This window comes from Botryllus schlosseri, chromosome 5 (assembly GCF_051294905.1).
Source record: "Botryllus schlosseri isolate E-star chromosome 5, Bs_hap1, whole genome shotgun sequence".
Taxonomy (NCBI): Eukaryota; Metazoa; Chordata; class Ascidiacea; order Stolidobranchia; family Styelidae; genus Botryllus; species Botryllus schlosseri.
The window spans coordinates 1,784,229-1,809,989 of NC_137240.1; the positions used below are offsets into that span (position 1 = coordinate 1,784,229).

General features: G+C 40.9%; 3 protein-coding genes across 3 annotated transcripts in view; 2 read left to right on the forward strand and 1 right to left on the reverse strand.

The window, feature by feature from the left end:
• The window catches only part of LOC145439606 (uncharacterized), a 231,524-nt gene that overhangs the window by 193,902 nt on the left and 11,861 nt on the right, over positions 1 to 25,761 (forward strand). The gene's annotated exons all lie outside the window — the stretch shown is intronic.
• Positions 2,539 to 6,431, forward strand: LOC145438652 (uncharacterized). The gene is made up of 5 exons (XM_080316004.1): positions 2,539 to 2,682; positions 4,669 to 4,739; positions 5,491 to 5,604; positions 5,682 to 5,714; positions 6,135 to 6,431. Exons 1-5 carry the CDS (start codon positions 2,660 to 2,662, stop codon positions 6,365 to 6,367), a joined length of 474 nt encoding a protein of 157 aa, XP_080172130.1. The 5' UTR covers positions 2,539 to 2,659; the 3' UTR covers positions 6,368 to 6,431.
• Positions 12,970 to 16,398, reverse strand: LOC145438566 (C-type lectin TsL-like). Its single transcript, XM_080315903.1, has 3 exons — positions 15,409 to 16,398; positions 15,190 to 15,334; positions 12,970 to 13,675 (listed from the first exon to the last, which is right to left on the reverse strand). The coding sequence occupies exons 1-3, from the start codon at positions 15,695 to 15,697 to the stop codon at positions 13,435 to 13,437; spliced, it is 675 nt and encodes a 224-aa protein (XP_080172029.1). The 5' UTR covers positions 15,698 to 16,398; the 3' UTR covers positions 12,970 to 13,434.

Consider the following 25,761-nt stretch of genomic DNA (forward strand, 5'->3'; position numbering starts at 1 on the left):
AGACATATAAAGCTTTAGGCCATATAACATGCGACTCCAAGAAGTGTGCCAGAACGATCGACAGCGAGAAAACCTTGGCCGAAAAGGACTGCCCTTATGCTGACCGGAAACTTCGTTATGTAAAAACAAAATACATATAGGTATAATTGACCATAGGCGCCTAAATGACTGGCACCGAATATTCCTGTCTTGGCAATCTGAACCTCGCGAGACAAATAGGCTACCATCCAGCAGGGAAGAATTATATGCCAGTGATCAACTACCAATTTGAAAGCGTGTGCGTCTTTTAGTTTAGTACGTTTGGGCGATTCTATATTTTTTGATATAGCAGACTGGAGGTCACGAAATAACATCGTGTAACGAAGTCGTACCACCAGGGTCCGCCCGTCCGAATATTTTTAATTATTATTTACAGGCCCTGCAGTTTCCAAGACACCTCACTTAGCTCTACCGGTAAATGTAATTGCGTGAGCAGAGAGGACAAACAATTGATACCAATATATATGCAATTCCCGATCATTTTGACCTATTTTATTTTGAATTACCTAAAATTTTCGCGCTCCACGCTGGCTCACGCGGTGATCCTGATTTCGTGGCAGAAGCGACCAACGGGACGGGGGGTCGGATTATCACCCTATGGGAGCTCAAGACCCAAGTGTTTTGAGGGGCTTGACGAAGTTCTGTTTCGTTCCTGCATGTTCTCCTCCTGAGGAGAGAGAGGATAAAAATTGATACCAATATATTTTCAATTCCCGATTATATTGACCGATTCAATCATGAATTACAGAAATTTGTCGCGCTTCGCGCGATTAGTCGATAGAAGCTGCGTAAAACGGACACCCGATTTATATGATATATAGCGGTAAACAGCCATCTAGCCTGAGGTAGCCAAGAGCAACGTTTGAGGGGGGCTGACGAAGTGCTGTTACGGCCCTGGGTATTGATAATTAATTTACGGATAGATGTGCAACAAGTGACTCACGATTAAATACGCCGAGATGCGTACTGCTTAGCCGGCAAAAAAACAGCAAAATTGGTAGTCCTATAGCTCGCGACCCAAGCGTCCGAATAATTTGATTTGACGGTGTTTATCGAAAGGAGGTGAATTTTCATGTTTTGGTGACTATTTTGGGTTCCTTTCATCGCCCTGGTATTTGTGCGGCCCCGACCGTACTCTGAAATTCTAAATTTGGCCCTGCCACCGAAAAAGGTTGGGAACCACTGCTATAGAGCGTAAGCCGCATGTGTCGTGTGACAGTCTCCAGCCTCAAGGCCAAAATACCGGGACCGAATTTCCGAGGCTGCTATCCGTAGTTCTTCAGAATGATGCTTTGGATTCAATATGACATGTCCAATCTATGAGATAACAATTGCGTATGAGTCCGAACTCGATGATTTTTCCAGTTAGGCTTACGCAATCTCTCGAGTTATAGTCATTTCCATCTCTGCAGATAATTAGTCAGGTATAGTGCGAACATGAACCGTGTCGACTGTCGAATCTTTGTTCCGTACGCCGTTTACGCAGTTACCACACTTCAAGTCACAGCTCGCAGGCAGACCTCTCGTGGCACATACGTTAAAATCACTGTTGTCGGGAAGTTCGCGTTACCGTACCACCAAGTCACTTGTTTACGTTGGAAAACGCCATTGTGACGTCATCTTGATAAAAAGTCGCTTGCAGCCCTTGCCCCACCACCCGATATTGTCACGAGCCGCCACTGGTCATGGGTAATCGTCAGCAACTAGTAGAGAATTGAAAAGGACATTGTCTATAAACAATCGTATCACAAAATATGACGTCACCAGCATGAACTTTGGAATACGAGATCTTTCAAGTACTATTTTAGGCACGAACCTCTTTTGTTGACACAGCCTTGGCTGGTGTATTTTGATAAAAGTCGCCTCCGAGGCACATAAATGAAAGTGTGAACGGACCCTCCCAACGACACGAAATCTGTCATCTCGATAATTGTTTTGCTCAAGCGGGATACGGATACAGTTCTCGACACAGTGAACATGGACAGTTGGACACTTACAAGTTATCCACAGGAAATAATTTTTTTGTTGCAAGAAATTCAGCAAATATGTCATACGTAATATACCATCGCTTTGGCGAGTTTCAGCTCAAATTTAGACCCGTCGCGACCCATGTTTGATTCTGCCCGACAATATACTACCGCGCGTCATCATTCTAGAGTTGGATCGAACCGCCGCTCCAGTTTGAACTAAATGTTCCAAAAGTTTCCTACTTTTCATTCACTGTGCAAGGATGAACACGTGCTTGCTCTCGGGTGAAATTTCGCACAATTCCCTGCCCTGTTTCAGAATAGTTTATGGGGGAGAGGGATTTACCGCTCAAAGTCACGTAATCTCTCAGCATGACGTTTATTTCTTTTCGAATAATGCCCATTCGTCACAAATACTTATCGCGAAGAAAAAATCCGGGTGGAATTTATTGCGCAAACTTCATTTGGACATCGGCTTTGGTAATTCTTCATTATGTGACTGCATATTGTTTTGTTACGTGGATGTTCACGTGAAATTACCAATACGTAACAGAGTACAAATTTTTGTATGTTGTAATAGATATAAAACACAATCGACTAAGAGGAAGTAAAGGAATCGTGGTGAAGAACTGAAGATCACACAACAACTAAAAATGGGCGATAAAATGAAGCAAGGGTATGAAAGGTCATATAACAATTTAGTAGGGATGGTGCGAACCCCTGAAAGGTTATGGTTCATGTGAACGCACACCTTTTTGAAAGATTTTATGTGAAGGCGAACGTGAACCTATGACGTAACATGATGTCGTATTGCTCACTTCATTCCAACCCTATATTTCAGTAAAGTAATATATTAATCATAAACAAATTATACAATATAGCCAACACCCCAATCGCACGGATTTGATTTTTATGATACGATAAACATATGAAATTAAGATGAATCCAGTACGGCAGCTAGATTTTTTACATTAAACAGCGATGTATTTTTTATGTCACTTTCATTGACTAGTTGAATAAGCACGACTCGCCGACTAGCTCCAAGCAGTGTTGGGATCAAGTCAATACCTTCGAGTTACGAGTCATATCGAGTCATTGCACATTTTGACTCGAGTCAAGCAAGTCAATCGATTTTGGAAGGTGACTCGAGTCAAGTCAAGTCACTCGTTTATTGGATGTGACTCGAGTCAAGTCGAGTCACGAGTCAAGTCACAATTCAAGTCAAATTGAATTTTCGAAGTATGAGTGATGATTCAAAGTCATTACATTTTCCTAGCTCCGTGAAAGACAGATTAATTGGCCATTTCCCTTGAATAAAATATCGAATATATAGTTAAATATACATACAAAAAGGCGCTGCATCGCGCTCTCACACGTAGATCTGCTAATAACACATGTGAGTAACTGTATAGCTACATGCTACAGTCTATATTATCAACAGCCGAAATAGAGGATCGAATACGAAACCGCGAGAAGTTGAACAAATTGACGTGGTACAATACACTGCCCATCTACTCGTCCACGAGAATATCTATGCATAAACTCCATTCGTTTGATTTAAATTATACTAGTGGCTAGGTAAAGGTGAGCAATGCGCAATGTATAAGCACTGAAACAGGAATACGTTGCTATTATAATAATCTACTACTACTACTACTACTACTACTAGAACTACGACAAAGTAAACTGTGATCATTTCGTTTGCGGACAATTTATTTGTGATATAGCAATGTAGGATCAGTGAAACGTACAATCCGTGTATGACTGGTTGCTCTCACAAGTGGCACCGGCGTATCGCGAAAAATCCGAACATATACACAAGATTCAGTGATTTAATCGACACCGTTTACTTGATGACTTGAAATTGACTCGTAAATTTTGCTCCGAGTCACGAGTCAATCCACATTTCTGAAACGCCGAGTCAAGCCAAGTCAAGTCATTTTTGCAAAGTGACTCGAGTCGCGTCGTACGAAAATGTTGACTCGCGTCATTCCAACACTGCCTCCAAGTAGTTTATTTCGATCCAATCTCGCAGCAGAGAGACACTGAATAATTACGAACGGCATGCGGGATATTTCGAGCAAGCTTTTGCAACAAAGAAAGTAAAACTTTCGAAATTGGCGAGGCGCATTCTCGTTTAGCGTGGATCTTTTTATGTTGCCAGCGCCATGCAGAGAGTGGTCCGAAGTGAGTGGAAATGCAAAGAAATTCAATCAAAGCTGTTATATTGACGTGAACAATTGTGATACATGAAAAAGGTTCTCAGTGCAGAACCTACTGAGGTTCGTTTGTGAACGCGAACCTCTAAATTTCATAGGTTCACGCACACAACAGCCCTATACATGGAATGGAATATTAATTTCATTATTCCTAGTTGTCGCCATGTCCGTAACAATTACGTCCGAGAGATTTACTTGATAATTTTTGTCGGAAAAGAAGAGAACTTATTTATTTCCTTGCCTATGAAATACAGAAGGCAATGTTAATAACCGTTCAAGTCGTCAATGAGATAGTTTTCAAGTGTTAAACTGACATTTGACAAGGAGACCCGATAATACGTAAATCTTCTAGGTCAAATTCCCCCGTACGGCGTACAGGTTTGGATGTAACAATAAAACGATGTACGCTCGCACGGCATTAACATTTTCTCCTCATTCAACAGAACTGGAGATGTAATCGGGGCAGTCATCGAGGGCGACCACAAAGAAAAGAATTACGGTCAACTTGACATGAGTGCGCAATGTGTATATTGTATATACAGTCCACTCCGCCTAATTCGGGCACTTCGGTTCCGCTCACTTTCGTCAGAATTACGCGGATAATCAATTGTTCCTTCATAGTCAATAGTAAAGGCAGCTGCGCTACTGCAGTATTGTTCGGTACTGTATACCGATATCAAACGATTCCACTAATACTGTATTACTGCATAAGACACACTTTCAGATTTAAAATAGCAAATTTCTTTAAATTCAGTCCTCAGCAACGCACAGCATGGGCTGCCAATCTTTCAAAGCACTGTCTCTGTCAGTACTGCAAACTGTCTTTACTTCACGAGGCATACCAAATTGTATCGAAGTAAAAGCGACTATGAAGCCGGCATCACCTTGTATGAGGTCATTGTTGATTGTTACTGCAAGCCAAATATTTATTGATCTTTTGTAAAAACGATCGAAGTACTGGTAATTGTGTGATAACTTAACGATAGTGTGTCCGAATTAGGCGGAGAATTGTCGGAACTACTTTTTTTTCGTTCCCGAGCATTTTGGACGAATAAAGCGGTTGTCTAGATTATCCGGTATAACTGAATTAATGTATAGCCTCATTATGCATTACTTGGTCGTTACAAAGTTGACAGTGACGATAATCGCCGAGTTGCTTTGCTTTGTGCCAACAAATTGTCCAAACTGCAAAAACCGGCCGAATGTGCGAAAGCAGACCAAACTCAGGTACGCCACTTGATAAATGCGCACCTATTGCATCGCAGTTGCTCCGGCTGGACCTGGATCTGGAAACGTCATCGGAAAAGTGGTTAAGAAGGGAGCCACAGCGCATGAAACGAACAGGAACGGGATGCGCATGATAGGAGCATTTAGTGATGGTAAAGTGTACCGCGTTTCACCACTCACTTGGGTAGACCAAACCCGTTTACAGCAATTTTTATTCCCATCATTGCAGATGTGCAGAAACATGCAATGGACGCTATGACAGGTTGGTTATGAATCGAAGGAGGCCTGGATGTATAATTATCTTGATATGTCATAAGTGTATGTGTGTGTGTGTGTGTGTGTGTGTGTGTGTGTGTGTGTGTGTGTGTGTGTTTGTGTGCCAGGTCTACTCAACTATGTTTTAGCAAAGTGTCCAGATACAAAAGTTTAAATTTGCTGAGGTCCTATATAACTCTCTTGAAATAATTTGCAGTCATACAAATGTAATACGGTATAACTACAAAATACGAAAAACTGGTAATAACAATAACAATAGAGGAAATGTAATTATTGTTCTGATAGTCACAGCTTCAGTGGGACAATTGGCATTGCTTTTTTTATATTGGCTTTGGTTTTGTCAAATGTCCGGGCTCAACACTGAAAACAGAAATTGATTCACAATATTTTCCATTTCAAATTCCAGGAAACAAAGTTAAAGTCAACGTCAAGTTCTCGGATCGTTCCCGCAAATACGAGGGGACATACTCCCTTGATGCCACGGTTTATGACATAATCGCTGATATTCTGAAGGATAAACAAATATCCAATATCTGCGATTCCGAAACGAAGGAAGTTATTCACGAAGATACTAAACTTTCGACGCTGCAAGAGAAGAATCGCCTTGACAAGCTGATAGCCACAGTTGTCAAGCAATAGTCCGATCATATCAATATTAACACTAACATTAGCGTGATTATTGATTGCTAGATAGGCTACTTTATTCTCTGAACGGGTGTTAAGAAAAAGAAATACAGTTGCAAAATACCTTCAAATATATATATGGTTCGTGTTTTAGCCTGTTATTCTGCTTTCTGCAATTAAGCTTTAGCAAAATCCAGTTTTCTGATAGATATGGATGATATATAAATATACACGAAACAGTGAAATCGAATATGTATGTACATAGTACAAAAATCGGGTTATAAGAATACGTTGCACGCCATCGTTGACTTCAGTTGCCATTACAGTGACACGCAGCGGAGAAAACGCTTCGCATTGCGTCAGCAAATCCAGCATAGCGGATATATCAAGAACGTCTTGTCGGAGAAGTGCCCGCGATCTCGGCCTATAGCTATGACAGCCAACAACAGTTACATATATGAAATAAAATTGGTGGTAGGCCTACTAGAAGACCCGAGAAAGTTGTCTAGGTTATTAAAACGAGCATGAGACACTACAGCATGTAACACTTGAACATGTGGATTAAAGTTGGGGTTGGGGTTGGGGCTAGGATTCGAGTTAAGTTGGGAGGTAGCACTGTGGTAAGAGTTGGTTTGAGATAATAAAGTCACATGCTACAGTGAATAATCGAATCGTTGTGACCAGACCTCGTCGCAAGGAGCCCCACTGGACCAATCAGTATGACCGGGCACCCTGCTTCGAGAACTCGAATCTGAGTATTGATTCCAATGGTTCAAGTCGATTAGTTACAGATGCTTCCTCGCCAGCAAGTAATTAGGCACATTTTGGCATGGTGCCATATGTCAAAAACTAGAGCTAATCAACAGATTTCAAGTTGATATTCATAATCGACGATTCCGAATTAGTAAGGGTCGACCTTCTTCGATTCAGCGACGGAATTAATAAAATGTTTGAGACAGCAGTAACTTATGTTGTTGCAGTCTTCAAAAGAGAACGTGAAGAGGCAAGTTTTACGCAGTAGTACTGTGGTACTAGCCATTTGCTGCAGCGTATTTGAACGTAACATGGTAATAATGTCATCGGCATTGTGTGTTCTGAAGTTGAACCAAAAGTAGAATAAAAAAATCTATGAGAGATCGCTGCTCACAGATTCAAATTTCGATCCTGTTCTCAAAATCGGGAACCTAATTTATTCTCTCATTTTAACAAATTGGTTATTGAGGTTGACCACTTAAAATCTCATTCATATTTCTATTATTACTATGATGCACAACAGTTGTGCTTTTAGCCTGTTTAAGGCTTTGTGCTCCACGGAATGACAATTTTCGTACAGTACAATGCATTTCTTCGTGTCTTTCATTTTGTTGCACTCTCTCAAGCAGTCTCTGTCACGCGCGCTTCATCGTTTCTTTTGCTGCCGACTAATAGCTCGGCTCACTGTGATTGGGCTTTTTAAAAGTCACTGCAACTGCAGTGAGGTCGGCGATGAGGAGCCCATATAGCCTCCGACACGTAGAAGTTAGTCCGGACCGGGATTCGAACCACTGCCACTGGTGCTGTGGGCGCATAACCAACTGCGTCACTCGCTTTCCCGTTCATGTCTCTGACATTCAATCAATATCAATATTTGATTTGATTAAAGTATATACTTATGCAATGTATATATATTATCTCCATACTTTAGTCATATGCATTCAAATTAAAGATTGCGTTTTAGAATATAATCCAAATTTAGCTAAAAGGTTTGCCTATACCCCTGGTTTAAGGCTTTCCTACTAAAGATTGCGCGCAAATACGACGTCGATAGGAGCCTGGTGCATATATTCATATTCATGGACATGGTGCTCGGTTTCAAACTCTATTATTATTACAACTGTATAGTCCGCGGAGATGTGAGCATGCGGACCTTGGACACACTGACTAAAATAAGTGTACGTTTTTGGGTCATAAATTCAAATATCGGTCAATCGCATACAATACAAATGTCGCGGCAGATATTTCGGAAAGATGGGTGCTGATGCCTGAAAACTATTTTAGGAGATAAATATTTGCTTTGATGGTGAAATGCGCGTAAACACTCGCAGAAAGCGGAACTACAGAATCATCATAATGATACACAATTTAACATGCTGCAATGCACAAATATAAAATGCGCTCCGTGACCCGCGAGTTGGCATCAGTTGCCAAAGTTCCTGTTTCGGGGTGGATGGTTCAAAGTGATTGATCGCAGCACCATAGTTAGGAGCTTTACTTTGAGCTCCACTTTCAAGAGCTCTACTATACTGCAAGCGCTGTGCGTGGTAAGGTTATACGTGGTTAAACGTGTGGGCTAAAAACATTTTCAAACCAAATTCGTTGCATTTCGACACTACAATTTAGCGACATTTGGTAGTATAATAGAAGCTGTCAAGCAATATAAGCTCGCAGTTCTTACAGAACAAATCGAACATTCACAAGCAAGTTATCACAGACACTTCAATCGAGCCACGTCTGAAACGTTTTATATCAAAATGGCAGCGGCATATTTCTCATCAAACTAAAGGACAACCAATGGAAAACAAGATGATATGTGGCGAACTAGATGTGTCAGATCGTGGTCAGGTAACGTCGACTAGCCAGACTAACCACACTTGCTGGTTTGGCAAAAAATCCTACAGTCGCAGCGTAGTGAAACAATGCGCAAAGTATGGTGTGGTATTAATTATGAAATTGCGACAACAACGTGCAGTGCAGAGGAAATACCTTCTCTGATGTAAATGTCATGCATATTTCATATACCAAGGGCCTAAACAGCACTTTGTCAGACCCGGCAAAAACGTTGGTTTTGGGGCTCATATACGGACACGGTGAGCTACCAAACTTCTGGGGGGCATCACCCCCAAACTCCTTTCACCGTTGCTCAGCTTCTATAATCAATTTTTATCGGAGTGTAGTGGGATATTCGCGGATCGTATTCTAAGGGAATCTCCATCCCAACAATAAACGCGCGGAGCTAGGAAATAAACATTTGCCTTGATCAAGCAACGCACTTCATCACAGAAAGCGGATCTATTGGGATCATCATAATGCTACAAACGCTATGCTGCAATCAACGATTATTATGAGAAGCGTGCAGCGGCCCGTGAAATAGTGTCATATTGTTAAAGTTCCTGTTTCGGGGCTGGCTTACTGGCTTTGCGTATGATGATGTGATGTCCACCTGGGTAGTAATTTACGTCGCTAGCTTTATCAGTATCAGTCTATTATTAATTTCATCAATGCACCACAAGACTGCGATACATGGAAAATTCTGGTGCTGACCAAAAACTTCGATATATAGGCTACACATATATATGTTCCATTGTCCAATGTTCAAAAATTTGGATTATGAATAAAATAGTATTTACGGTGACCAATTATTTAATTATTTATTATAGTGGTGCCCACCGTAAATACTATTTTATTCAAATCCAAATTTTTCGACGGCAATAACTCCGCTTCCACTGTTTGGAATTGAACCAAATTTGGTGAACATCGTTCCTATAGACAACCTAACATTTTCATGGGGTGAACAGAAAATTTTTAAATTTTTTGGTATTTATTTTTATATAATATATAGAAACTTTCTTCTTCTGTAGCAATGCGGCTACTGGTTGGAATTGAACCAAATTTGATGTGTAGGCTTAAATTAGGTAACCTAACAACTTTATCAAGTAGCCAGTACGATTTGAGAAAAAAGTCATTTTTGAAGAGCCCTACTATCTCATGTATGGTGTCGCATGTGCTCATTAATTCCTAGTGAGATTCCTCGTCATAGATCAATTAATAGCTCATTTTGAAGTCAACTGTGATTACTATATAAGCTACTTATAACCATCGATTAGTCAAGGCACATATCAAGCGCAACAACTAAATGCATATTGTGCGGTTTGTTGCATTTCACATGCGCTATGCTGCAGGAATTGGCACTGACCTCATAAAACGCTGAAGTGAAGAGTTATGCATTCAATTTAATTGTAGCCTATTGCACAGGATTTCGATACCAAACGAATCAATAAATACTGTATACTGTCATATTGTATAACACACGCACATGGGATTATATCAATACATTAATTCTTCGAAGACAGTTCTAAACCCTCCTCGCCACCTCATCCGCGTCAGCGGTGTCTTACAAAAGCCTAGAGGTGGGCCGTGCTATAAGTCGGCAGCTACGGAAAATAAGAAGAATATCGGCCTGGTGTAAATGACCATAGTAGCCTAGTCGACAAACACCATGAATACTCCAAAACAAACAAACAAACAGTTCTAAACCATGCAGGACGGGAGGAAATTGTATTTTCTATAGGCTACATAATTCGGATCTGTTGTTTTAATGATGCATATTTGCCGATGGTTCAATCTGTTGCGCAAAACGGACGCAATTGCTCCGAAGAAAAAGCGATATCAAGTTGGCACGGCTTTATATGGTTTCACTGTCGATTGCTACTGCATGGATCGTCATTGGTTCGCCAAAATCGCTCACGTTGTGTTTAACGAAGAACTGTTTGTTGTGTCATAACCAGGGTTGCCATCGACATGGACCCAAAAATAAGGACGGACGAAAAATTAGACGAGCATTAAAAACCGTTTTTGTACATAGTTTATATTTATACGAGACGTGGCAAATCGCATTCCATACTTTTCGCCAGAAACAATCTGCTCCAGCAACTCCTAGTCATTGTGCTTCATGGATCTCACGACAGCTCAGGGCTCGGTTTACCGTTACTGAGGGTTGAAACTGCACTTCGTCAGCCATCCCCAAAAACGTGTTGGTCATGACTCCCATAGGGTGACAAACCAGACGTATTCACCCTGTGATTAGACACGTCAACTAAGATGGAAATAGCCGTGCACCAAGTTTAGACAAAATCACTTTTGAGCGCAGGGAGCGATAAATATCAGTAACAATCCTTGTAGTCTTGGTCCTGGCGAAGCAAACTTCTTTGCAATGTTGGAATCAGTGATTTGTGGTACAGAACTTCAGAATAACGCGAAACAATAACTTCATATTGTTAATTTATTCGCTAAAAGCTTTTCGACTAACTCTCATCAGTAGCGAACGTTAGTGATGGGGTGAAACGAATTCGAAATGTAAGAAATATTTTGTCTGTATGACGTAATAATAACAAAAACAAACAACTGGTAGACGGGCTAGATGCGGTAGTAACGGTACAAAACAAACGTTAACGAGTACATATTCGGTTATAAATAACCGAAAACACAACACATAACACATAACATTAATGAAATATTCCAAGAGTGTAGAGGCGTTCCTTCTGGCGACAGAGAATCGGCTTTCGTAGCTTTATGATCGTAGATTCCAGGACCTTTAAATGAAAAAGAGAACGGCCACGAGCAAGTATAGAAAATTGACTGTCATTGTAATGATCAGCGCATTCTGGATTGGATAAGAGATGCTGTCCAATAGCCGAATTACAAGCAGTAACTTGATCATAATCACGTAGTGTGTCAACAGACTGCGATGAAGGAGTAGGAGAAACATTATTCATTCTAATTTGCCGTGGGACATGCTGGCGAATTCTTTGCTGCAAGCGCTGAGACGTGCGACCTACATACCGACTGTCACATCGGCACGTGTATTCATATATTATGTTGCTTTGATTTGTCGCAGGTAGCAATTGGAATCGGAGAATATTGCTTTGAACAATTGTGATGTGAAATCGTTGGTGACGAACGATTCAAGGTGTTGACAGTATGGAATGGCCAGGTACCATCAGCAGCAGCTATCTTGTAGTCTGTGGTCGTTGTTGCGTGCTGATTGACTTGTCAAATAATTATTCATCGACTGGCTCGAATTAATCATTATGACACAATTCTTGTGTTTTGGGGTATCAATGCGAGTTGAAATAGCGGTCCTTCCTATGGCCTGCAGGCTATGTCACAAATGCAGATATTGCAATGCGCGAAACACTCGCCCTTCAAGCTTCGTTAGAAACCTTTGAATTATCTCTCATAATCGTCACCAAAAACGATTTTACGCCTGCTCATTTTAACTGATCAGATTTAGCCTTATTACTAGCTAAAACTATATGTGTAATAATTTAAATCAATTTATCACGGACTTATAGCTTTACTAATTTTTAACCCAACTGTCGACTTACTCGAGAGCACTGCACCTTTTTTCACTGCGTAATAAAAATGCTGCCTTCCCCACATCTTATTCTGCTGTAGACTAGACAGCATCAGGAACATGCTAAAAAGAGGTCCACCGTGATAGCTTGGTACAGCCGAAACTGCTCTACCACCACTCAGACTCACTGACCTTGTACGCGGCGAGATAGCGCAGTGGATGCAATACCAATGGATTGCGGGTTCGAGTCCGACCGAGGTCGACTTCAGAATTCATATAGGCCTACCTCAGCGTTGGAAGTTTATATAGACTCCACCTCGCCACCTCATCCGTTTCAGCGGTGTCTTACAGAAAGCCTAGATGTGGGCCGTGTTATAAGTCAGCAGTTACGAACTAAAATGAAGAATATGGACCTGGTGTGAATGACCATAGTATTCGACAAACACCATGGATACTTAAAAACAGTCAGACAGACACACTGCCCTAGCTATCCCACCACAAATACCAGAGAAAAACGATCAAATTTTTGTGATGGTTGAAAATAAGACAAAATAAGGACGCAAGTCGAAAATAAGGACATTTCTTAGAAATAAGGACAGTCAAGTTTTCTAAGACGTGGCCCTTCAAAATAAGGACAAATCTTAGAAATAAGGACGGTATGGCAACCCTGGTCATAACGATAGGTATTGCGAACCTGTGTGAGAATTAGCGGACATTTTTCCGAATTAAGCGGAGTTTTTCACGTGCAATTTTTACTTTTGTTCTGTTCTCGAGCATTTTGGCGAATAAAGCGGTTTTCCGTGTTATCCAGTGTCCGAATCGAGCAGACTTGACTGCATATATATTATATAAATGCGAGCTACAACTTTTTACGCGCGTTTCGTACGCGTGAATGGCAAGAAATACTTCATGCCTATATAAATTGTGGCCTTTATATTATAAAAGTATCCAACACATATGTGTATAATGTTCAATCCATCTCGCACAGAAAATTCATTTCGTTATTGCATTCAATATCGTTGAACTTATAGCCTCTCCAGAAATGTCCGCAATCCTCATCATCCCTATGATTGTCGGGCTGACCGGCTCCCCAATTCGTAACTGGCGCAGTGGAACCGTCGTCCCATGCAAACGAGCCTTCTTTGCGTATGTCACTCAGGCCGATCCACACGTATTCGTCTCTTGGAATCCCAACCAGAGATATTATTTCCCTGTGTTGCACCAAGTCAACAGATCTTCAATCTAAATCGAGCATGCCGTCTCCAAGCACGTCAATCAGACGCACTGTTAAATACATTGCATTAGATTTCCCAACCCTAGCGTCCCCAAGACACTTGTTATAAGCTATAGGCCTATCCTCGAACTATGTTCAGATTACATCTTCCATAATTTAATAGACCTAAAATCAACTTAGCAAAACTTCATGGCACTTACACGAGACTGTGATGATCTCACTTTTAACAAATTAATGTCATATAAAGTCGTTACTATATACGACGTATCTATAATACATATATATATATATATACATGTCATGGCACGATGGCAGCCATGCCACGTTATGTGATGTCGTTTGATATGAATAATAAACCAAATATTCAATACTGGAGACCTTGAATGTTGTGAGACGGAACGCGGCGGTTTGATAATGAGTTTATATTTTCTCCCGCATTTTCTCAACATTCTCAACATGGACAGTCCAGAGGACATCGAAAGATTGCTGTTGGGAGTTTATTGTAATAATTCATTTCCAAATATCAGGCCTGAACCTATACTTTTACAGCCTCACTAGAGATTTGACATTGACTCTAAACGATCTCGAAAATGTGAGAAAATATATTTTTGTCGTGTTGAGATAGGGTTACAATTTTTGAGACCCGGAAAATAGGACGTTTTTTTAAATCATAAAACTTATATGATACGAGAGGTAACGGGTAATTTGATAATTTTTACTGGAAATACTGTTTTGTTGACTAAAAAAACGTCATTTAACCAGCTCGACTACCGAAAGAACCGACCCGTAATTTTTCAAAATCGACTCCCAATAGATCCACCCCAAGTGCAGTTTTTTGTCATCCTTGTCGTCGCTGCCGTCGAAATCCGGTTTTTGCGCCATTTATGACGTTTCTTATTTGTGCCTGCGCAATAGCCTGCCTGTCAAAGCTCTAAAGCAGGGGTTCTCAACCTGGGGGGCGCGCCCCCCTTGGAGGGCGTGAAACATCTGAAGAGGGACGCGAAGAAGCAGTCACCTGAAAAAAGTTTTCGCGCTCTGCGCGATTTACCTACAATGCACGCATGTTTCTCTCTATATGGACCCAATTTCATATATGTTTATTCTCTCATCAACATTCATAACCGTCCATACCACCAAACAATCTGTTGGGGTTGCTAGCATCCCAGTTGGATTTTGTGATATGATGATAAGGGGGGCGCGAAATTTTTCACTATTAAAAAGGGGGCGTGTCTAAAAAAAGGTTGAGAACCACTGCTATAAAGGAAGACGGATTATAAAAAAAAGGACAAATCCTCCTAAACGGGGACGTATGGTTACTCTAGTTAAGGCGATGCACTGCTGATACGAGAGGGCCTACTATACACATGTATAAACATCGGAACGTTAACCTTTTTGGCAATCATACTTCACCAGAAACCTGTATTTTGTCTTAGCACCATTTCTAGGGTCATTGCCTTCGACGACAGTTCAAAGTATGTTTCAAAACCTAACCTCCTGGTGCTCAGATGCCTCATTCCGGAGGCTGCTAAGCGAGACCCGTGTTGCCTGCAAATCTCCCTTGCTTTTTGGAACGTCACTTGCGTTCGAAAGAGCCTATACCATCGACCATTACTCGCTTCTTTCCATTCTGTCAAAGCTATACCAACAAACGTGGAAGTATTAGCATCAAGAAGTCCCCAAAATTCATGATGCAAATGGACATCAACGCACCTTTGAGACGGTCAACTGTAGTTTTCAAGCTGTCTAATTGATCTTCGAATGATTTGCAATTGCAGGGCTTGCCTTGGTCCCCCTTTGAACCCGTATTGCCAATTGGCCCAGGCGGACCTACCGGGCCCATAGCACCACGCTTTCCTGGTGGGCCGATATACTTCTGCCGCAAATTGACGGTGGAGGTTAACACTTGCCCAGGACAGGAAATGGAACACGAGTCGGCAATCAATTGTCCCGCCGTGTGAGAAATGGCCACCGCCATTGTGATAAAGAACGCGATCATCATTAATCAGACTCGGCTAATATCTGTTCTGACATGTAGTTCATATTACAGAAACTAAGCGCATGGTCAACATTGCTAAAGCGATGACTAGGTAATTTCTCGTAGATAGCTATCACTACATTTCCACAAGTTCCCGGTCTATTCTATCCAGCCATCTCTACACTTGATAAATTGCTTATTCAAATTATCATGAGCGCAACATTCTGGCCTATATTATATCCGAACGCTGTGTCATGACTATGGGCAAAACAAATAACAGATTAGAAATCGAATCTATTCATTTTAATGCCGTACGAATAACAGTTTTAACCTGTAACTGATTTCTCACTTTGCACTGTGCAAATCGCTTTGAATTTAGCTGAGTTTGACAAATGTTCCTCTGTGAATTTCGATCAATAAAATAGTGATGATATCGATCGATCGAAATCGATTCAATTCAAGTCAAATTTGAATCAACTGTAATTCTATTTGCCCATCCTTATCATGACTGGCCGGTGGCCATTGACCAACGACCATATGGCACTGCTATGACTTGTCACTTATGAATTATATGATATTGATGGGTGAACCCAGAGCTAAATTTGGAAGGTAGTACGATATTTTCTATGCGTTTCAAAAACGTGGTGTCATTTTGTTAAGACCTTCGATAGAAATTGGCGGGGCCTTTACGCTGCGAATGACGGGATTTGATCACAAAATCGGGGCTGTTAATCACTTTTTCTCTGTGCAAAAATATTTGATCGTAACTTTTACCACATTTTACCGTGAATTGGGAATTTGTCGGTACCTGTGAATTTTTATTCCTTGGTCTTGCTACTGGTCTTATTACTGCTCGTGTTTTATTTTCATATGCAAATACGGACAAATATGCAATTTATGAAATCATTCAATAGATTTTGTTAATCGCCCCTTATTCGTGCGACCATCAATTTTACGATTTCATGGCCTATATTGTTACCTACTGTCGGGGCCAAAACAAGAGTAAGTTTCGCACCGAGCTGTTTCGAGAAAAAAATATAAATCAGATTACAGTCATGTCCCCTTCAATGGTATGGAGATGAATCTTGGTTGTAAAATACGTGCGGCACGGTACCAGAAAAGTTCATTTCTGTGACGTGTAGAATAGTTTAAACATATGAAGAAACAGCACAACTGAAAATATTTTAAAACAAGGAAACATTGGAAAAATATAATTCAAATCTGATCAGCGTTATTGAATGCAAACGAATCCATAGGCCTTTTACGCAGTCATTTAGATTCTCATCCCACATCGTCATATAGGTACACATACAGCAGTGATGAGCGGATATTGATTTCTGAGAATCCGAATCCATCCGACAGCTCGAGCTCCGAACAATCTGATCCAAATATCCATGCAGATCCGAAACTTTTCGTCCAGAGTCCGGAAAATCCGAATAGAATAACTTTTCTGAAGAATTCCAATTGCACAGCTGAGCTAAGATACATTTAGGGCGTAACCTTAACAAAGGCCAAGTCTGGAGCTGGCTGATATGTATATTTGCTTGGGCCTTTGACAGACCAACTTTTGAGTGCTACCAGTCTTATCACAAGAGGTACACTGTCCCTTTTGGGTGTCGAGCTGACGATTTCTTCTTATGACTTGAAATCAAAAGTCACATCTGGTCAAAACGATCCAAAAATATCCGAAGCAAGGTTACAAATATCCGAAAATATCCGATAGAAAATCTGCAATTGAATCCGAATCCGATCTGACTGTCTCGAAATTGTGCAGACTCAGGTCTGAATAATATCGGAATCCGTCCGATGCTCATCACTGACGTACAGCAGAGTCTTGCCTAATATAGGCTATGTATTCCCTGAGCTACGAATGAGAACTTTTGAATAGATGCCTGTTCCACATCTCCATTTCTTTCGCGATGTTTAATGTGTAATCGTTAATATCTGATCTCGATAGTTATAGTACGTTGCTATCTCGGTATTTCTGATGGGGAAATGTATTTCGATGATAGTATATAATGTATAGATCGGGACACTGTATGATTATAGTACGAAGATAAGTTCAGAACACCACATTTCGTAAGTCGTAAAGAAAGTACCTGAACATATCCTAATTTATTGTGGCAACGTTCGAGAGCACATACTTGTATTAGAGTCTCAACCGCAACCAGACTGATACAAGTGTAATGACTCCTTGTATATTTATACGACATTGCAAATTGCAGCTTCGTGAATATGCGTGACCACAGTTTAGAACGCAACCAATAAAATTAATTTCGATGCTTCACGATACGTCGATAATCGAAAGCGACTATTTCTTCAAAGCAGCTATAATTCTGGTGTTTGTCAATGTTTCCTTTTTCGCTGTACGTGACAGTTCTTCGTGTAGCAACGAGGGTAATATAATGCGCGCAGGACTAATCTGTTTCCTAATTTGTTTTCGGTTGTGCTTGTTGGTGATGGATGACTCATCCCGTCACCTCATGTGACGGGACGATTTGACTATTTTATTCCATGGTTTAACTTACTGCGATTGTGTTGTGAACAGAGCATGGTATGGTATGGTATGGTATGGTAGTATGGAATGGTATGAAACGAAATTTCGGTATGGAATATGGAAATGTCCAAGTATGGTATGGAATCTCTTTTCCATATTTCCATACTTCGGTAGTTTTGCCAGAACCATGACAATCGTCCAACTTTCGATTTGTCAAATCGATTGCATACCTCAGGAAGTCGTTCACTGACAGGTCAATTTCCATTGTTTAGTTTGTTCATATTTAAAATTGTGACTCAGACTCACCCAACCCGATCGACATCTATTGAAGACAAAAAAGTTGTGCAACTCTCATATAAAGGAAAATAATATTAATCAAAATTATTCCAATCTGAATATCATAAAAACGAGTGATTCATGACCGCTGTCGAGTTACATCGTCAGATCTTACACTCCGCTTATTGTTACTTTCCCGCCGCAAACTATCACGAGGTGTTTTAAATTATACTGTTTATAGTACATAAAAGATTTCCATGCGATGAAGTTTCGGAATATGTCGGCCCTGAAGGAATGACAATCAACATCGGCGGGTGTTTTGTCACATTTCCACCGGGATGTTTTGAAAAAAAAACATAAAGTGACCGTATCATCAAGCATAAATAGGGTCATGTGACCTCGCGGCAAAGTCGGAGCCACACCCACTCTACACTTCAAGGCGCATGACTTGAAAGTTCCTGCGATCGTTAAAATGGAGACATGGTGTGTCGATGACGATAATGAGGATTTACTTGTGATATGCTACGTTTTGATGAAGGTGCGGCAGATTAAAACATAGTCCATTCGTGTTAACTTGGACAGGCTAAACAAATTAAGTTCCAAATTAAATTCTTGGCATTTTTGAAGAAACATTTCTTACCATCCTGCGCTGTACGCCATATCGTTTGTTTCAATGACGATCGATTTGCTATTGCCACAGTGTTCGGCGATAAAACTGCCTAAATAGTATGTATACAAAATGAAAAAGAGAATATGTCACTGCAAATATTCCACTCCAATAAAAAGTAAAATATTCTCGAAGCAGCATGAAAGCGACTTCACTTTTACTTCGACCGAGGTTGAGCATGACACAGTGCAGCGAGTCCATACCAAGCCCGTAGGAGTGTTATCTTATATCCTACCTCATAGTTATAGTAGAAAGTAAGAGGAAGTCGACATGGGTTCTCTTGAGTTTTCATGTCTTTGCAAACAAAGCGAGATTGGAAAATCAAACTTTCAAATACTTCTGGCGGCCTGTGGAGCAACGATTAACTTCGGAACAAACCGAAACGAATTACCCTGGAACTTCGGCAGGAAATATCAATCGCAGCGTGGGCGTGGATGCCAGAAAAACAACCGTCATTGAGAACCATGGACAGCTGACATCTCTTAAAGAAGGCTGTTCTGAAGCAATATATTCTGGAGAAAAGTAATTATGGTCGCTGGGGTATCATCCTTGGATTGATGATGATAGATACGTTGGATACATCGTACCGTAGTCATTAATCACTCCAACTAAAATTATATTTTTGATATTGTGAGACCGGCCTAAATATTTGAAATAACTATAGCAGCGGAGTAGGATTCGTAGGAATGCATCGATACTTAGATGCCTCTCAGTACTTAAAAATTCTGATTGTAATGATTTATAGGGGTCCTGCGTTTGCGCAGTGCGTACACTGATCCACGTTCGAATCATTTCAGATTTGATGAAAAATGCAATGAACGTTGTGGCAGGTTGGTTATGAATCGAAGAAGGATATTTAATAGCATTGATGTTTCATATGCGCACGACTGTGCGTGTGTAGGCCATATATGTTTCAGACCGCGGATTCTAGCCTGGAGCCCTGAAGTCTTCCATCACCAGTCACCAAACTTGGTTTTGCTGTCCTCTCACAAGCTGAGCTATATTCTACCGCCCGGAGTTCAGGCCAGAACCGTCTGCAATAACCGACACTTTTTCAGTTATTACCGTTATCGACGTTTCTGATAACCTATCTTTGTGACTCGGGCTTTCTGCAATGGCTGCAACCTGCAACCACAAAATAATAACGGAATTATTAACGGGGCAAAAGCAAGAAAACACTTCTAGTGGTATCATCTTTCTATTAACCTGAGAATAGATGCAGATAAAACTTATGGTACTCACTGACTTGTCGCATATTCGATAAATCTATGTCACTTTGATATCCGCTTTTCGCTTGGCTATAGATTTAGTTTTAGAATGAAAGGCGAATTTTAAAAACGATATGTTTGTTTGTGGTATTCGTAGTGTTTGTCGACTACAATGGTCATTTACACCAGGCCGATATTCTTCATTTTTATTCCGTATCTGCGAATCACATGGCGACGAGGAGCCTTGATAAACCTCCAACACATAAGTAGGAATTCTGGAGTCGACCTCGGTCGGACTCGAACCTGCTATCCTTTGGTTTGAAGTATACCAGGATCCAACCTATCGCGGTAGAAGTATCCTATAAGTCTACCGCTCAGTTGATGTAAAAAACTTTGAGGACCAGCAAGGCACTGAACTGTGCGAATAGTTTATGTAGCCTACGAACCATAAAAACAATAATTTTGCAAGGAATTTGATTCGTATGGTTTTTATTCGAATTTCCAGGAAACAAAGTCGAAGTTTCCGTAACATTCTCGGACTATTCCCATAAAAACGAAGGTAAACACCGCGCCTTAAAGACACGGTTTATAGCCTACCTTCAAGGCTGATATTCTGGAGGACAAAGAAATATCCCATATCTGCGATTCGGGGTATTCAAAATTTACCAAAATTTCTGCGTTGCACGAGAAGAATCGCCTGGACATGCTAAAAACCGTGGTTGTCAAGCAATAGTGCGCTTATATTAGTATTATATTAGCATTGGAGATGACCAGTAACAAGGCCTTTATATATATCATATCGACAGCTCCAGTCAAATTTCATGTATCACGAAACATAGCCGACTTGGACTTTCGGAAAATTTTGTTTTCTTCAGATATGGATAATACATACACATGATACTACAACTTCGGATTTGTGTGCAATCGAATTCGAAGAGTACCTTGCAGCTGCGAATTAGCAGTTATTCTTAATCGTCATCGTTGAATCCAGTTGCGATGCCAGTGATACGCAGCACTTCTCAACCAACGTGAAAATGATCACTGGCGTCAGCGAGTCCAGCAGTCGCGGTTAAATCCTGCAAGCGATCTGGGCATATCTAGGCCTGCAATCTATTCGATAGCCAACAACGAATGCCAACAGTTGCACGCGGTGAGGTTCATAATAATTGATGAGCCAGATTGCTTTATAATCAGATTTACAAATGCATAAAACAGAGGTGGCCCGCGTGAAGGTTTTGACTGACCCCTGCAGTAATTTCGAAACTAGATATATTTTAAAAATTGAATTGCCGTAATTCATTGTGCACTTGCAAGGTCAACCGGAACTTTGATTAGCCTTACCGCGAAATTGAGGATGTTAATGGCTAAGAAAGCAACAGTTTTGGCGCATGGGCGTAGCCAGGAGCGGCGAAGGCAAATATGCCTCCCACACATTTTCGTGATTTTTTATGAATTGACATAAAGTTGAAGCAATTCGCTGTAGATTGATTCAACTTTCGCGCTTGGCGCGATTATGTGCCTCGAAATTGAGTCTAACTGTATGCGAAGCTATGGGAGATTGAAATATTCCCAGTATCATTCGGCACATTCAGTATAGAAGTGTGCGGCCAGCGCGACCGGCATTTCCGAGTCAGGGCACACCAAGATATATCAAATGTAGGCAACCTTGCGATTTCGCAGGAGAACGCCTAGAAGGATCGTAAGCGACGGAATTTTGGCCCGAAATGATCGACACGTGTTGGCCAAAACAGGCCCAGGCGACAATTACTCATGTCATTGCAATCTAAGCCCCGCGGTGCAGATGTGATTCGCAATAGGTGACTTGTATGCATATTAAAAAGTCAATATTATTGACCGAGTTCATTTGTTAAAACGTTGAAACTTTTCGTGCCTGGCGCGGCTCGAATGTGTATGCATGTATATAACACAGCACACGATATAAATGTCATCGATTTTAGTTTGTTTGTTTCTTTGTTTGTTTGGGGGTATTCATGGTGTTTGTCGACTACTATGGTCATTTACACCAGGCCGATATTCTTCTTATTTTCCATAACTGCCGACTTATAGCACGGCCCACCCAGGCTTTTGTAAGACACCGCTGACGCGGATGAGGTGGTAAGGAGGAGCCTAGGTAAGCGATTTTAGTGTGTAGTAACTAAGTCTTGCGTTCACCGTTATCCAATCTCTTAGCAAAAGATCATCAATACCCGCGCAATGGGTCACGACAACAATGGATGCTGGTTCGAGTCTCGGCTCTGCCATGTTTCTATTTATCGGAGGTTTATCTGGGCTCCTTATCGCCGATCCCGCTATAAATACAGCACCTTAAAAAGCCCAGAAGAAGAGAGGGCCGGACTCTGGAAAGATGACAGCTAAAGACCAGAAAAACGAAGCAAGACCGCAAAAAGACGTTGTGTTAATGCAATTAATGTGCTGGGCGCAAATAACCTTAAAGGCGATAAGCGCCAATGTTGTGAATAAAACAAAACAAAAAAACAAACCCGCGCAATGGTTTGGAGAACAGCGTGTGGCCCTTTGGCCAAAAAGGTTGACCACCCGTGAATTCGACTATAATTAAAGCGGAATGCGGGTAATCGAATTCTAATCTAATTTGTGAAATGTCTCTAAGCTCTCATTGTTATTTCATTCTAATTTCTGATTTTCCCGAAAATGCTACAGGTAAACTGTATAGTCCGAAACGAACCAAGCTCGGTGTACAGGCATTTGCCGTTTTCGTGCTTATGATAATGATCTCCGATTTGATAAGATCTCGAACTTGATTCGTTGTCAAAGTTTCCACGAATTCACTAATTCTAATGTAATTTCGACCAAACTGTGTAGCTATAATTCTGATCTAATTTCGGAAGGCTGAGAATTTGCTAATTGTGCAACTTCGGTCAATACCCGCGCATGACCCATATAACAGACGTCCCTCTGATTTGCAGCAAATATTCATTATCATGTTGTTGTTTTGTGTTGAGATCATGAGATGATTTTGTTCCTATACCGCTGTTGACTCACAGTTCATTTCGTGCACAAGTATCATATAGTTAGGGTGGGTTACCATACGTATACGTCCTCTTTCAAGAGGATTTGTCCTCTTTTTGACTTTTTTGAAAGTGTCCTCGGAGGACGCCCTTTTGTCCTCTTTATTGAGAATTCTGGTCAAATTTACGGCCAAATTCGACTGAGATGCCGTAAATCCGCACCGACGTAACGCACCGGTGGGTATTTCGGGAGCTGAGCCGGAAAGTAGGCCTTTTCATTAGTCAACCAACTGGCAGTGTTGGGATCAAGTCACTACCTTCGAGTCACGAGTCATTTCGAGTCATTGCACATTTTGACTCGAGTCAAGTCAAGTCACTCGATTTTTCGAGGTGACTCGAGTCAAGTCGAGTCAAGTCAAGTCAAGTCACGAGTCAAGTCACATTTCAAGTCAAGTTGCCTTTTCGAAGTATGTATGAGGCATGATCACGTCATTGCAATTTGCTCACTGTCTAATATACAATTTGAGTAGTCATTGATTCCGAAACGATGAACGGATATAGAGTTAAATATGCACGCAAGAAGGCGCTGATTTGCTCACATATACGTAGAACTATTGAACTACGTAATTGCATAGCCTCAGTTTATAGTTACCAGCCAAAATAGAGGATAGATAATTGGAATTGATAAGATGCAATACATTACCCATTTACACATAGATATGATACCATTCGAGCCTGCGCCAATGGTTGAGGACTATATAAACTATATTCGACTTCAATTTCAATAAAAAATAGGTTTGGTTAAGGTAAGAACAGAAAACAGAAATAGACATTTGCTATTCTATTACTTTACTACTAGAGTTACGTCAACGTAAGCTGTAACCTTCGATCACTGCGTGTGCGGTCAATTTATTTGTGAGGGAACAATCGAGGCTCAGTAAAACGCACGGTCATTGAATGATTGGTCGCTCTCACGGGTTACGCAAGCGTTTCGCGAACAATCAAGATACAGTGATTTTTATCGACACCGATTACTTGATGACTTGAAATTGACTCGTGAATTTTGCTCCGAGTCACGAGCCAATGCACATTTTTGATACGCCGAGTCAAGTCAAGTCAAGTCATTTTAGCAAAGTGACTCGAGTCAAGTCAAGTCATGCGAAAAAGGTGACTCGAGTCTGACTCGAGTCAAGTCATGACTCGAGTCATCCCAACACTGCCAACTGGTAATGTGAAAAAATGTATTTTGGGCGCTGAGCGAGAAAGTTGACTTTTTTTTAGTCAGCCGACCGCGAAGTGGGAAAAATTTACCATTTCTTTAGGATTTCCCTCCGGATTTTCAACTTCTAAAATTTTGAAAATGTGTCCTCTTTTCAGATTTCCAAAATATGGTAACCCGGGGCCTACGATAACTTACGGCGCATTCCACTTGCAATATCGGGGAGGCCGACGTTCGCAAAACAGACACCGGCGATTGTTTTCGATTTCGACCAGAAGACTCCCACTTTGAAGCCATAATACTCATTACTCAGCGCCGTTGTGCAGCGCCGTTCAGTATAGAAGACGGCTTACATTTTGAGGCAAAGATTTCGAGCTAGTCGCTGCGTTGAATTATTATGGAATCATGCCGTGATTAGCTATAATACTACAGTAACGTATCGTAGGCCCCGGGTAACCCTACATATAGTAATGTATTAGGTGTGTAACGTGGTATACAGTTGATAGTGGAGGTTCTCGGATAACAGAACGCCTACTTATTTACACAGTCTAGCAGTGACAAATAGCAGTTTTCTGACTACAAACTAGCATGCTTTGACGTCACAAAAACAGCTGATATGTCGATACCGATATTTCCTTCAATGTTTGGTGTTCGTTAGCATGAGGTTTGGTTTAAATCTGTTACTGCTGCAGCTGCATGTACGTTGGGATCTGAGCAAGTGGTACTGGGACATGTTGGCTAAAATGAGTGGTAGTTTCGGGGTTATAAATTCCCATGATCTTGGTCAATTATATCGGTCTGCCACATACTGTACATATACTTCTGAAAGAGACGTATTAATTGTCGTAACTATTGTACGAAATCCATATTTGCCTTGATGGTTTTAATGGGCGTAAAGAATCACAGAAAGCGGAACTAATGGAATCATTGCAATGCTGCGAATATTATCGCCCCGCAATGAACAAATTTAAAAGACGTTACGTCACTCAAGAATTGGCATCAGATGTTAAAGTTCCTGTTTCGGGATAGATGGCTGGGCTGACGGAGCAAAGAGCTTTGCATTGACGTCTACATCAGCAGAAGCATTGTACTAAACTTTAAAAGTTGCCTATGACTAGTTAAAGACCAGACTGAGGAAGGCTAAGGACATTTTTCAAACAAAATTCCTTACATCTCGAAAGTACAGTTTAGTTACATTTGGCAGTATAATATAAGCTATCAAACAAGAAAGTCG

Bases quoted from the DNA above. Each gene is read 5' to 3' on its own strand.
- LOC145438652 (XM_080316004.1), top strand. From the start codon at position 2,660: ATGGGCGATAAAATGAAGCAAGG. The intron at 4,740-5,490 runs GTGCGCAATGTG...ATTGCATCGCAG, and splicing joins TTACGGTCAACTTGACATGA to TTGCTCCGGCTGGACCTGGA. The intron at 5,715-6,134 runs GTTGGTTATGAA...TTCAAATTCCAG, and splicing joins TGCAATGGACGCTATGACAG to GAAACAAAGTTAAAGTCAAC.
- LOC145438566 (XM_080315903.1), bottom strand. From the start codon at position 15,697: ATGATGATCGCGTTCTTTATCACAATGGCGGTGGCCATTTCTCACACG. The intron at 15,335-15,408 runs GTGCGTTGATGT...TTGTTGGTATAG, and splicing joins TACAGTTGACCGTCTCAAAG to CTTTGACAGAATGGAAAGAA. The intron at 13,676-15,189 runs GTTAGGTTTTGA...GGTGCAACACAG, and splicing joins AGGCATCTGAGCACCAGGAG to GGAAATAATATCTCTGGTTG.